This window comes from Mytilus trossulus, chromosome 14, assembly GCF_036588685.1.
Source record: "Mytilus trossulus isolate FHL-02 chromosome 14, PNRI_Mtr1.1.1.hap1, whole genome shotgun sequence".
In the NCBI taxonomy this organism is placed as follows: domain Eukaryota; kingdom Metazoa; phylum Mollusca; class Bivalvia; order Mytilida; family Mytilidae; genus Mytilus; species Mytilus trossulus.
The window spans coordinates 74,865,623-74,880,641 of record NC_086386.1 but is presented as its reverse complement, the minus strand read 5'-3'; the positions used below and the strand labels follow the sequence as shown (position 1 = coordinate 74,880,641).

The 15,019-nt window shown below is 33.3% G+C and overlaps 2 protein-coding genes across 3 annotated transcripts in view; one reads left to right on the top strand and one right to left on the bottom strand.

Annotated features, from left to right (window-relative positions):
- Positions 1 to 1,445, bottom strand: part of LOC134695871 (heat shock 70 kDa protein 12A-like) — a 29,169-nt gene extending 27,724 nt beyond the window's left edge. The window contains exon 1 of the mRNA XM_063557337.1: positions 1,390 to 1,445. The gene's annotated coding sequence lies outside the window, so the exon portion shown is untranslated. The remainder of the gene's footprint in view (positions 1 to 1,389) is intronic.
- Positions 1,446 to 2,175: 730 nt separating this feature from the next.
- Positions 2,176 to 13,562, top strand: LOC134696080 (heat shock 70 kDa protein 12B-like). Of its 2 annotated transcripts, XM_063557667.1 has the most exons (5): positions 2,176 to 2,259; positions 10,054 to 10,366; positions 11,512 to 11,730; positions 12,571 to 12,727; positions 13,225 to 13,562. In XM_063557667.1, the coding sequence occupies exons 1-5, from the start codon at positions 2,216 to 2,218 to the stop codon at positions 13,557 to 13,559; spliced, it is 1,068 nt and encodes a 355-aa protein (XP_063413737.1). In that variant the 5' UTR covers positions 2,176 to 2,215; the 3' UTR covers positions 13,560 to 13,562. The 2 variants fall into 2 exon arrangements, with proteins under 2 accessions (XP_063413737.1, XP_063413738.1); XM_063557668.1 differs by lacking the exon at positions 11,512 to 11,730.
- The last annotated feature ends 1,457 nt before the right edge of the window (positions 13,563 to 15,019 follow it).

Here is a 15,019-nt window from a genome sequence, read left to right as displayed (position 1 = left end):
TAGCTGGGAAATGAGAGGTATACTAGTATTGTATAGAAATATATAATTTGCCAAGCAACAGGACACTTCAGTTTTTCTAGTGGTTCTAAACACTCTTTACACTATGTATCATATTTAACATCCCTTTTCAGACATGACGTGGCTGCGTACTTCTACATCCCGCACCCGAGCAGACGCCACAATCAGGCTACGTTTTAAATGCTCGTCGGAAGTAAACCTAAGAGAAAATATGTCTATTCCCTAGTCCCCCTTGGGGTAGCTTTAATATATATACAAAATAAAACATTGACGAATAACAACTCGCACACCAGACATGACCAGATATCCGGACTTCGTACACACAACTAAATACAAAGATTTAAAAAAAATACATAAAAAAGGGAGAATCAAATTAAAACGAACCGAGGAAATGAGGAAACAGTACATACGATGAATTACACACCAGTGTGACAAAATATACATTATAAATACAGCTGTATGTATCAAAACAAGTTATCTTGAATGTGTAGTTATAAAGAATTTTATGTTTCCTTTTTCTGTACGAGCATACTTGTCTGGAAAAATACTATGGTATCAGTGTAAATGAATGAAGCTTATTGATAGAAATATGTTGAACAATCTTTTTATCTATGTATCAAGAATGCAACTTTGTCAACAATGACACTTTCGATTTGTTAGAGGAAACAAACAAAGTTCATTGACAAGCTTACTGCAGAAAATAACTTCACAAATTAGTGTAAAATAACTTACTTTATTTTATATATGCTGCCTTCAGTGTATATGTAACAAAAAATTTGTTCCGGCGTGACATTTGTTCCACGGGAACAAATTTCATAGGAAATATGTTCCACCGGAACTTATGTCACAGAAAATATGTTCCAGCACTATAAAATTTGTTCCGGAACTAATTTTTTAACCAAGTGTGAAATAAGTTCATAGACAAGGAACTTATTTCACCAGGTGAGGAACAAATCTCACGAACATGGAACTTATTTCACTAGATAAGGAACAAATTTCACCAACCCAGAACTTATTTCACCAGGTAAAGTGTGGAACTTATTGCATAGAGATGGAACAAATTATATAGAAATTGTCTGTGAAAAAAGTTCTTCCAGAACATATTTCCTGTGACATTAGTTCCACTGGAACTTTTTTCACAGGAACAAATTTTGGCTCACATATACACTATAAAATGTTGTATTAATTTTCTGTCGCCATTTTATCGGAGTGAATTTAAAGAGGAAGTAAATTAAGAATGTCGAACGTTGTATTTCTCTCTCTTTTATTATTAGATTTGTAAAAAAAACCAAATATGTAGAAATAGTAGCTATAGGAGTAAAACCGTCGATTTATAAACTTTGATGAATCTGAGCACGTTCTTAACTTAACCTTTTAAATTATCTTTGTTGTTGCTGTTTTCCCTCCTCTTATGTCGCCGGGTATATGTTGTTTGTATACAAATAGGAAATTCTCAGAATTAGGTTTAAGATTATACTTAAGATACTGAAACTGCTGGTAGCCCCTCCCCCAGAAAACCAATAACAAACAAAATTATTCAAAAGACTATATCCCTTGCCTACGCCGACCCCCCCCCCCCCCCCCCAAAAAAAAAAACAACAAAAACACGATGATCGAGATTTATTAATATCAGGTGCAAATTGAATTTTGACACTTTTTTTTGTGTCCTGTCTGTGGAAATTAGTTTTTATTCAGTCCAGTCCCTAGCTGTACCTTATCAACAAAATAATTAAGTAACAAAAGTCCATGCATGCTTATAAAAATGCTTTCGAAATACATCAATCATTTACGTTGAAATGAGGATAACCCACGAAATTTCGAAAGAACGACCTTTAACTAGTGAATAGGTATTGATCGCAGTGCTTTACCAAAAATAGAACAATTATTTATTTTTAGAGAAAATAAGTAAATTTAAATACGACTTTATGTGTGTTTTTTTCATGCCAAAATTTGTATTGCTTACTATACGTTTTTTTTTGTATTGAATATTTATAGTTTGGACAGTTGAGAAAAAAATACAGGAATTCAAATTTTATATTTGTCGCTCGTGCCAGAGACAAACACAAAAGTTTAAGTCTCTGTTCGTGTAAACAAAGGGAATTAACTAGTATTGATTTAGATCTCCAAGGAAGAAAGTTTATCTGTAGTTATGTCCCTTGGTACAACAACTATTAACTTTTTACTTCCTGGAAGACAAATGTCTGAAAAGAAGGCTTCAAAGAACAAAAATGAAGAAGACAAGTATGTATGATGTAATAACATAACTTCACAACAATATATTGTTTGCAACTAATGCCGGTATCCTGCCTATAGTGGAGCGGCGAATGTTGAAAAAGTCGCTTAGTTAACGATTTTAAATTACCTAAATATCTCATGGAATTGTAAGGTCCTAAAATGTTTATCGATTATTCAGCTTTAGAAAAATATTTGTCGTCAATATCAAATGTGGTACAAATGACGTTAAAAATAGCCTCTACTGACGTTACCCAACTTGCATCGAATACCCCACTGCCGATTCGGTAGTCAAATCATGCGCGTAGCTACGTTTACGTCAAAACGCCCGGGCGTACACTTGAATTGGGTAAACAATATATTTTCATCTAAATAAAAATGAAAGAATTGGTTAACAGTACATCAATCTTCTAAGTCTTTCCTCAATGGATTGAAATGTGGTTTGCATTTTTTGTCGAGCTATTGACATTTATGTCGCGAAAGCGAGACATTTCGGTCCTAAATATCGTCGGCGGTGTCAATAATATAACTATATGTACATGTAGGTTCATTACGTGGTACGTGGTTAAAGTTTGAAGATACCAATCAATAACTTTGTCAAACCTTCGTAAAATTTTACGGTAGCTGGACAAAAACTGTTTATTGCCAAACGAGTATTGAGAGCAAAATGAAGAAATTATATATGATGAGTTCTGTATTTTATGAATAAAAGGATTTTTTTTTGCATCAGTTTACAATCTTGGGTTAAAATTTGTTACATATCAATTATTTTTTTAAACCTTCGTCAGTAAACTTTTTTGAATTTTTTTTTTTCATGGTTAATTTCTGTATCATTTGTTATCGTTCATTTTTCAGTTTTATACTGACAGGCGAAATTTTAATCAGACTGGCCTGGTCACCGTTTAATAACATATTGACAGGGAGGCAAGCTTTCAAATACCTTTTTCATTGAAATGAGATTACGACTTCGGCTGAGAAGGCATGGTATATATCGTCCATTACATATATTAATAACATTTTGTGTACAAATAAAATATTCTTTTTGAAGACAAAACCAGTTAAATATATTTAACAAAACTATCTGTCACAGTGATATATATGAGGGTCTGGATTGGGGACAACAGGGAGGTTTTTTTTTTGGGGGGGGCATCATTTCTATATTTCTTTGTTCTGTCATTCTTTTGGTCATTCTTATCTTATTCAGTAAGAAATATGCTTATTATTTCAGTTAAGTGTCCCTTTTGAATTTGCCGTTGTACTACACAAATGAAACCATTTATCAATTTTGATCAATATCTGATTGAAACCAAACACGGAAAAATATATATATTTCGAATTATTTGTGATAAATTAGATAATGGATAACAATCAAATAGATCAGCTGAAATTAGTTATGTCGTCCTGACGGATGTCGGGTGACATATTGTTATTATACGATTCTTTTTTTCATTCAGGCCCCTCATCAAGGTTCGGGCGTACACGTAAAAATGACCTAGCTACGCCACTGCAAATTTCACAACAAACCCGTTCTAAAAAAATAATTTTGAATGAAATTGATAAATATAGTTATCGTGAACTTCATACAATGTAAGGGAATTTCCAAATAGTCCTAAATTTAATGCTTAATGTATCTGAAAATGGTTAAAAATAACAGTGTAAAAATCATCGTTTTTCATCTAGCATTATTTGCACGTGCAGTAAAGGTGTATTTTAAAGGCACAACAATGAAACCGCCGTATAATACTTCAATCGACCCGATTCACTGTTTGAAGTTAATTCCTAATAATATAAATATTTGACTAAATATCTGCTTTTTATCCAGATTTCAAGTCCGAATATTTGTCACAGATTTACCGACATTGTTGTGGTTTCTAGTTATAGTCAAACATTCAGCGATTTAGCGAAGGTCATTTGTAGTTATTTTTAAGCATATTTCTTGTTCATTTTATAATTTCCAAAGCCTTGTGATTAATTTATGTTGTATGGTATTGCTGTATACTCGTTTTTGTTGAATTGAACTGGGAAAGTGAATTTCATTTTAGGGTTCGTTTGGTTTTCAGGTGTGTTTGATTTGTTTTTTTATTATCACATTGACAATTTAACAATCTCGTTAAAACTGGTCCCGCTAGATGCCAAAAAAAAGGAAAGTGGAAGTTTGTGTTGACAAATGCATTATCTGCGATTCTGTTGTTGATGAAATATTAATAACATCAACAGAATCTGGAAGAAAAAGACTGATTACTGCTGCAGCAAAGAGACGTGATGATGATTTATTCAGTTATTTGAACGAATTTTGCAATGAAACAGCAAGTGAATAACCCCGTATTTAGGTATCATAGGTTATGTTATAAAAGCTACACAAGTAAGAAGAATTTAAAATCAGTAGCAGCTGAAAAGGAATCATCAGATATAGATTCCGATTTATCTAATTGTTTGGTGCCTGAAAAAATGATCACAATACATAAAAGTGTATTATTTGCAAAACAAATCTCATAAAAGGGTGAAAACATTAAATACAATTTCACCTGCTGAAAGGCTAGTCAATCTTATAGATGCTGCTTTTAGAGCATGCGATGGTGAAATGATTAATCGAATAGAGCAAGATAATTTGCTCAATAATGCAGTGTATCACGCAGCATGTCTGACAACAAACTTGGCATGAAGACCAAAATTTATTCTTATTCTTGACAAAAAGTCTCTTGTTTTATCATTACTTTTTACAAGGTATCAGTCTTTTTTTACCTGTTAAAATAAGTAAGACATACTGTAATTCCTCTAAACATAAGGCTAAACTTGAGAGTTACTACAGGGATGCCATTGCCTTTTTTTGCTAAACAAGGAAAATATAAATCTAGCATTGTATTTGCTAGCGATATTTCCATTGGAGACGCTGTTAAGACAGCGAATAACATCAAAGCATGATAATTGAAAATGGTTGAGATAAAAGCCGACTTAAGTTCATGTAGCTCCACCAAAACCAACGACAAATCGGTATGCATGTACTTTATGAAGCAGCCTCAATTTTATGACAAAAAATGGAAAATGTTTATATATCTAGAGATCATTATCGTGCAAATAACCAAGTACAAATGCATATCGTTGGAAATATCAGAAGCAATGTTGTCAACCTGTTTGATAAGTTTTTTAATACTTGTCTCTTGACAAAGTCTTTGAAACATTTTCTTCAGTATCAATGAATATTTCGCATGACATTCGGAGAAAATATAACCGGGAGTTTTCCGTGTTATAGTAATGCAAAGACGGAATACCAATACTTTAAACTTTATTAGCAAGGTCCGGACAGTACCAGACCTAAGACCTAAACTGACTACAAAATGACATCCACAAGCATATATAAAAAACAGTATCTATAGAAAAGGATTAGTGTCCAACGGATTAACTTGTCATGGTCAGAGTGATTTCCATCAAGACAAACATATTTAACAATAGAATTATTAAACACAAAGAAATATAAAAGGTTAGATAGACGGATTAACAAATTGTCACTTTAGCACTTAAAATATAATGTCTGATCTTAATTTATTTGTAATCGCAAATAGTCCAAATCTTCCTGGTTATAAAAATGTGCTACTCTCGCAGAGTGCCTGGTGTCAAATTATAATAACATAATAACTCCATTTAAAGTCTTATTATGCCGGTCGTTCATGCTCGGTATTCAACCTCTCAGTTAGGACAAAACCAAGCCGTTTCGGTAATCTTGTAGCCTTAGGTCACCTTACGGCCTTCAACAATGAGCAAAGCCCAAAATGACCATACCACAGTCAGTTATAAAAGGCCCCGATAAGACCGTGTTAAACAATTCAAACGAAAAGCTTTCGGCATGTGAATTCGTATGTTAGCATCACGTACTACGTAAAATGTGGCAAAGCAGAGTTTGGTTGTCGGCAAATCTAGCCATCCGAAGTAATGGCTCCCCATGTGCCTTTGTTGAAAAACTGCGCAACATGACAAGTTAGAGCCAGTTTTCTTTGAGGGACAAATGGCATCGGACTTTCTACAAGATCTAATTAGTTTATGTAAGGGGGAACACATGTTAGCCAGCACGTGTTTGCAAGCTAGGAGCAGGGTCTCCCTTGCACTGATTTATGTTTTTTGTCAAAATGTAGGTATTTGTAATGAAATACCATGAAAATAGTTCTTGTAATATTTGGTAACTTTATTTTAATTTGCTATAATGTTTTCGACGTTTCAATTGGTATGAAAATAAACTCATCATAGATACCATAACGGTCATGTCTCAATTTTAGGAATTTGTTCTACAACACGCTTGCACTAAATTAAAAAAAATTGAGAAATATATCAAACTCCAATAACTGCATTACATTTTTTTAAGGGTTCCGCGGAACCCAGTGTCTCGCCTTCTTTTGCTGTAAATCGCAGGATCAACACAAATGAGGAAAAAATCACAGAGTGAATGTAATGTTTCCCCACAGAAAAACTAAGTCCATTTAAAAGTAAAATACGGAAAAAATGGATTTATTTTTACAAAATTTACTTCTGGATACTATCTTATGATTAAAAACAAGCTTCTATCCAAGTTTGGTAGAAATCCAGTATAGTTGAAGAAAGTTATTAAAATTCTAAAAACTTTTACCACAGAGTGAATGTAATGTTTCCCCGCAGAAAAATCGAAGTCCATTTATAAGTAAAATACGGAAAAAATGGAATTTTATTTTTACAAAATTTACTTCTGGATACTTTCTTATGATCATAAAGAAACTTCTGTCCACGTTTGGTAGAAATCCAGTAAAGTTTAAGAAAGTTATTAAAATTACAAAAACTTTAACAACATAGTGAATATTTGTGGACGACGCCGACGACACCGACGACGACGGAAAGTAGGATCGCTTAGTCTCGCTTTTTCGACTAAAGTCGAAGGCTCGACAACAAAAAAGTATCTTGTATTGAGATAGTTTGAATTTATTTTAAGAAAACTCAGTGACACGTCGAATCCTTGAAAACTGAAACGATTTTTTTAATGGCTGCATGTTTGGTTTGATTTATTAGCTATGCATTTCAGGTACTCTTTTTAACTATTAAAGTATTCAATAAATGCTATTTGTCGATGTCAATTATCAATGATATGCTCCTGTTTTCCATTAGGCATTACAATTTGTATGTATCATGGACTACCTTCAAAAAAGTTTAATAAAACGTTGACTGACGTCATGTGCAAATATGAAAAAGATTTTGTATGAACTAACGTTTTTCTACAGTATACTACTCGTATAATTTATTGAATAGATTATTAATTTTGAAAAATATCAATTTCTTGGTGATGACCTTTGACCTTGATTTTCGATATAATTGTACCAGATTTGATATTGACAACACAGTTTTTCAAAAAGTACAGGATTTCAGCTTTCAAATGAGCTATTAAAATCCCATGAGGTATTTAGGTAATTTAAATTTCTAAAATTGTCCTCTCCGCCGCTCCACTACTATGGTTACACCAAACAATAATATCATCAGAGTTCAATATGTATGTCATGATTTCTGATCTAAGTTCGGATTGTTGTCGCATTGGCACATTCCCCATTTCCAATCTCAATATCATTGTCAAAGTGTTTCATTAGTTTCAGCAAAATAGAAATGATAAACAACAAAGATTTAAACCTACACCCAAACCTATAGATACATTCAAAGTATTACTAAAGTTACGAGGACCCAGACGTTAAGCACGTTATTGCGTCATTGCCGTGAAATGCGACAGAGCAATTTGATAAATAGTCTTTCTATGAAAACTAACTAGTTCAGCTTTATGAAATTTATATCCATAGATGAGGCAGGTATTACTGTTTCCAAAAATATTAAAAATATTCTTTAACTTTTCATAATAGTTTCAAATAATGATACAAATATTACCAAAAACGTCAAAAATATGCGTGTCAGACGTAACAAATTATTCGCAAAATAACTTTTGCGGGATTTTTTGTGGTCTAATAAAAAGTTTAAAATCCGCGAAAATTCGCATGAATGATAAACGTCTAATATTATTTATGACGCCATTGCGGTTTTTCGTTTTGATCGAACGGTAAAAATTTATTTTTTCAAAAATGCATAATCTTCGCCATGGTCAGGTTTCTGAAAATGCTAAGTTATCAAAATTCATCACTTTTTGAAATATCAGATAATATAAAATTTTGTTTTTATGAATAATTCCTACAAATGTGCTTAGATAGACCATTTTAAATCCGGAATTTTACAGCACTCGCACCACAAATAAAAACGCATTGGCCTCGGGAAAATGTCTTGCAAGATTGTCCAATGTCGAATTTCGCCGCTTTTTACAAAATCACTGTCAGTTTCAACGCCATTTTATTAAATATTCAATTTGTAGCATATAAAACAGTGCTTTTTCGTAATTGTGCTTTCACCCCACAATACGATAACATACTTTTTGATAAGCTGTTAAGTCGAAATGACTTCGTTTTTTAACAAATCAAATGTCTTGCAAGTTTGTCCACTGAGCAATTTTCTTACGTTTTCAACTTTTTCGATTCGGGACGCTATACATATATGTGTTTTCAAATTATTTCTAAAAGTTTGTTCTTTGTTTTGGTGTTAAACACTACTACATGTATAAGCGACATTTGTTGTATTTTATTGACCTGTCATCAAAGGTAGGAGAAGCCGAACATCAGGCTAGCTTAAGTTAAAATAGTTACAATAACTGTCGATTAGGATCGGAGTCGAACAAATCTCGCCACGAGCGTATCTAAAAATTACCATGCTTTTTATCACTTTATATGAACTCATTAGGCCAATCATCCTCCTAGGCCATCGAATTTGAAAGCAGTTCGTATAATCATATGATATATGAACGATATTTCATTGTTTTTAAATAACAAGTACAGTCCGATTTTATGTTTTAAGATCAGAGGACAAAACAAAATAACCAAATTACAAATTTCGAAAATAGATAGAATCATAGAAACCACGATAAGAACTGCAATATATAAAAGTAGTTATAATCAAATAGAAAATGAATAACTATCTAAAATAATAAAAAAAAACAACATATGGTAATTTGTCAATAAATACTTTAAACAGTTAAAATATTAATTACAGAAAGAAAAAAAAAATCATATCCGAGACAGAGAGAATTAAATATTGTAAAGAGATAAAGAAACTAAAAAGAAAAGAGCAAAAAAATAAAAGTTACAATGAATATAAAGAAAAATACAACACAAGCCGAATTAGAAGTCCGAAAAGTTCATTTGCTTGCGTATCTACCAGTAGCAAATATTTCATACATATTCAAGACTTTGAAGTATCCATATCGATCAAAAATGATTACAATCAAAACGAAAAAAGTATACTCGATTATCGACGTAAAACGTCAAATTTTGACGTTACCAATTTGGACGCAATATCGTGCGTAACGTCTCAGTAATGCCGATTCTAGTAGTATTACATTTACTACAGATATGAGGAAGATTAAGAGGTTCTGTTATCTGTTGAGAACTGGGTTGTTGGTAACCATGTTAAATTTCCTTTTACATCTTTGAGAAAAAGCTAGACCTGTACATGTAGGAAGGGATTAGTCTATGAAAGGCCTGGACATTCTCTCTATTTTTTTATTTTTTTTTGAGCTGAAAATAGGATGGGTACCATAACAGGAAACATAGATCGTATTTTATTTGGCCTTACTAAAATCCACCCAACAGAGAGTAAATGAACTAAATTCCAGTTGATAGAAACTCGTTACTTGAGACGGTTTGTAAATAGTTCAAACTTTGAAAGGTTTCTTAAAACACTTTACTTTTTTCTTTTGTACAGAGACACATTAGATGCTGCCAAATTATTTGTTGCGGCTATAGATTTTGGTACGACGTATTCTGGATATGCATTTTCAACTAAAAGTCAACCAAACAGCATTTACACGTGCGACTGGAGAAGGTCTAGTTTACTGTCTAATAAAGCTCCAACTTCAGTTCTTTTAAATCATAAAAAAGAATTCCTAGCTTTCGGTTATGACGCAGAAACCAAATATATGTCATACCTCGAAAACGAATCGGACGATGAAGACAGCGAGGAGGAAAAAGAAGCAGTGTATTATTTTAGAAGATTTAAGATGGCCCTTCACAATCAGGTATGATTTAAGCATTGGCGTAGAAGCCTGGGTGATGGCGGAAGAGATTGATTGCCTTCCCCACCATGAGCAAACACAATTTTTTAATAACACGAGCAACACGACATGTGTCACATGTGAAGCAGGATCTGCTTACACTTCCGGAGCACATGAAATCAACCCCAGTTTTTGGTGGAGTTCGTGTTGCTTAGTCTTTAGTTTTCTATGTTGTGTCATATGTACTATAATTATTCGCAAGTTTGTCTTTTTTTCATTTTTAGCCATGGGGTTGTCAGTTTATTTTCGATCTATGAGTTTGACTGTCCCTTTGGTATCTTTCGCTCCTCTCTTCTATAATATCACAGAAATGCCATTACCGTTGACAAAAGTCTTGGAACAGTTACACACTCATGTTCATATGGTGAAATCTCAACCCTCTTTCGTTTAAAAAAAATTATCAGTAGAATAACAAAAATCAAGATAGGTGACTGCAGGTGACAAAAAGCCAATGAGACAACTCTCAATAAGAGACCAAAATAACACAGAAATTATAGGTCACCGTACGGTCCTCAACAATGAGCAAAGCCAATACCGCATAGTCAGCTATAAAAGGCCCCGAAATGGCAATGCAAACCATTTCAAACGAGAAAATTAACGGCCTAATTGAGTACAAAAATTGAAAGAAAAACAAATATGTTACAAATAACATACGACAACCACTGAATTATAGGAGTTGATTTCACAAAAAAAACTTACAACTAAGATTGGTCTTAAGTCCTGAACAAATCGGTTTACTTACGATAAATCTTAGTCGTAAGTTTTTTTTTAATCGACTCCAGGCTCTTGACTTGGGACAGTCATATACATACAGAATGTGGCGGGGCTAAACATGTTAGCGATATCCCAACCCCCCTAACCTAGGACAGTGGTATAACAGTACAACATAAAAACGAACTATAAAAATCAGTTGAAAGAGGCTTAACTCATCAGATAGACAAAAATACAAGTGGACGTGGACGGATACTTATACATCCCAACAACAAAAAGACATGTGTTTCGTTTAAAAATGGAAACATCGTGGACATTAAAATTATAATTGAATCTAAAGCGACTAATTTTACATGTTATAATTTCAATAGTTAAAAATCTATTTCCTCTAATTTTAGTCGGTAGACATGGATTCTCTTATTAAAGACGAGTCAGGATTTAAGATGAAAGCGATTGATATTTTCACTTTTGCCATTGAATACTTTAAAGACCAAACAATTAACAAATTGAAGCGAACTCTAAAAGACGTTGATATAGCAGACATACATTATGTGCTAACTGTTCCAGCTATATGGGAGGATAAGGCCAAAATGTTCATGAGAAAGTCAGCGGAAAAGGTTATACTATAAATATTAGAAGAATGTGGTATGTGTGCCACTGAGACAATTTTCCATCCAAGTCACAATTTGTAAAAGTCAACCATTATATGTATAATCAATGTAAGGCGTCAACACGGATTTGCAATTAACATTGTTAATTATATATATCATTTAAATATGTCTACACAATGAATTTAAGGTTAATTTCAATATGTCTATATACGCAATGAATTTAAGGTTAAAACCTTAAAGTCGCTTTTCATGAATATGATTTTAATATGCACTTACTTGATATGATTCGTCATTTTTTTTATGTCCAACGCAATCAAATCAACAAAAACATGGAGTTTGTTCGAGTTTTGCGATCAAGTGCACGTGAGTAAATCCAATTAACAAAGTTTTTTCTTCATCAACAAAATGCTATATGTAGCGCTCTACCTTTGCACCAAATTTACACCAGTCACAGTGGTACTAACGTAATGGACGACTTCTACTTGTAGATGTTAGATTCGAAAATAACAAATAAGTAGATAAGTATAATCTATCTATAGATGTATCCGAGCTTAAAATAAATGTGTGCAAATGTTACCAAGAGCTGCACGCAAACGTAATGATGTTTGCGCTTAAATGTAATGGTAATGGTAATGCGCTTGAATGTAATGTACCTTAAAAAATAGCCTCTAATTAGCAAAAATGTACATTAACACTTAAACACCCATTATGAAATTATCCATGAAATGATTAGCAGTAAAATATATAGTTTCGTTTTGAAACTTGGTACATAGGTGTGTATTCCATAAATATAAAGGTACATGTATACTCTTTGAGATAAAGATGTTTTGTGAATACATTTTACAGGCTGGGATAAAGGGAAACCAGCTAACAATTGCATTGGAGCCAGAAGCAGCATCCATATATTGTCAAGAATTAAGGACGGATAGAGAGAATAAAACAAATATTACTTTCTCTGAAACAATCAAGAAGGGCATGAAATATGTAGTGGTGGACCTTGGAGGTAATTAAAATCTTGTCTTATACATCCTGAAACGTGGCTTATGCATGATATATATAAGTTGACTGACTGTTTTGGTATTTCTTAGAGGCCAAGGATTCCGGCCGAGTGCCTGTATATAATCTTCAATCAACAATAGGAAAACTAATAACCCTAGTCATTAAAGATTGGAGACAAACCCACCTTCCATAAGCAGAGCTCGAATTTACAACTATTTACAGACATGCTAGTGATACAATGATGGAACCATACTATTGTTATACCTCTCTGAAACTACTTGGACCATGCACTCGGCATCCGAGGCCTCTCAAATATAAATCACTAACATACGTTCTTTAAGAACAAAACCACAAAGCTGTTTGTTTAGAAATTTTCGTTTTACCTCCCATTTTCAAAAATATAAATTTAAATTGACAGATAATGGCAAAACAAATTGATAATAATGCAGGTATGCTTTGCTTTTTTAACATTTTTATATTCTTTTTTTTTAATTTTTTCAGGCGGTACAGCGGATATCACAGTCCATGAAAGACAGCCAGATGGTTTATTAGAGGAAGTTGTTCCGCCAAGCGGTGGTGCGTGGGGTGGGACGGCCATTGATGATGCTTATCTAAGATTTTTGGAAAAAGTATTTGGAGAAAAAGTAGTGCAGGATTTAAAATTGAAGGAATTGGTGGACTATACAGAACTTATTCACGAATTTGAAGTTAAAAAACGATCGATAAAAACCGATACGACTACCGATATAGTTATAACAATGCCTGTCGGTTTGATGAATATAATTAAGAAACACTGCGGAGGAATAGATGCAGCAATAAAAAAAATCCCAACATAGTGATTCAATTTCCGTCAGTGGTCAACAAAAAATATGTGTAAACCCACAAAAGTTTAGAGACCTTTTCAAGTCTACTATCAACTCATTATTAAAACACCTCGAACAACTTTTCAGGCATCCGAAAGTTTCAGACATACAACATATTATTATGGTTGGCGGCTTTTCAGAATGTGAACTTGTACAAAGAGCAATGAAGGATACATTTCCTAAAAAGAAAATTATAATTCCTGAGGAAGCTGGCCTTGCAGTGCTCAAAGGAGCTGTGCTATACGGTTACCAGCCCGAAAAGATAAACAAACGTATTTTGAAAAAGACCTACGAGATTCAGAGTTGGCCAGAATGGGATTCTGAAGTACACCCGGAAACTAAACGTGTCCGAATCGAGGGGACTGATCGTTGTAAAGACGTTTTCTATAAATTTGCAGTGAAAGGTGAAAAGGTAGAATCTGGGCATTCCTATGGACAAATATTCCAAGCTCTTAAACCTGACAAGAGAACGTTAGAGTGTACTGTTTATATATCAGATGATACTAACCCACGCTATGTTACCGATCCTAGTTGTCAGCACCTTGGAAATCTGATTGTCCCATTACCTCCCCTTCAAAAAGGGCAATCGCTAGAAATTGAAGAAACAATGATATTTGGGGGTACTGAACTACTATTTAGAGCTAAAAATATGAAAACTGGAGAAATATATGAAACACAGTTTCAATTCTAAGTTATATATTTGCAAGTTAATAAGACTAAAATCATTGTTGAAAATGGGTTTTTAAAAATGTGTAAGATAATGTCTGCAATAAATGACTTTTAAAGAAGTTCTTGTAAAAAAAGTTATTGGACGACGGACAATTTTGTGGCGTTTATATAGGTAAGGACAATACTAATATGATAAACGAGAGGGATTATGCTTGATTTTCATATCAGTTTAATTGAGGTCTGGCATGTCAGTAACTTCTATTTGTCCATGGTTAATATATGTATCATTTTTACTATTCTGACATCGGGCCCAGTCTTCTTTTAAATGAGCTTTACTATGCTTATCGCTTCGTGTTTTTTTTTTATTTTACATTGGTTAAAGCCTGAGGCATAGTTGGAGGGTTGAGATCTCACAACACATATTTAACCCCGTCCCAAGTCAGGAGTATGGAACGCCATAGCTGTCTTATGTGTCTTTTTTATTGCTTTTCTATTATACGAAGTTGCTTTTCTATTATACGATGGTGGTTTTCTATTGTACGAAGGTGGTTTTCTATTATACGAAGGTGCCTTTCTTTTATACGATGGTGCTTTTCTATTATACGATGGTGCTTTTCCATTATACGAAAGTGCTTTTCTATTAAACGATGGTGCTTTCTATTATACGAAAGTGGTTTTCTATTATACGAAGGTGCTTTTCTATTATACGATGGTGGTTTTCTATTATACGATGGTGGTTTTCTATTATATGATGGTGCTTTTTT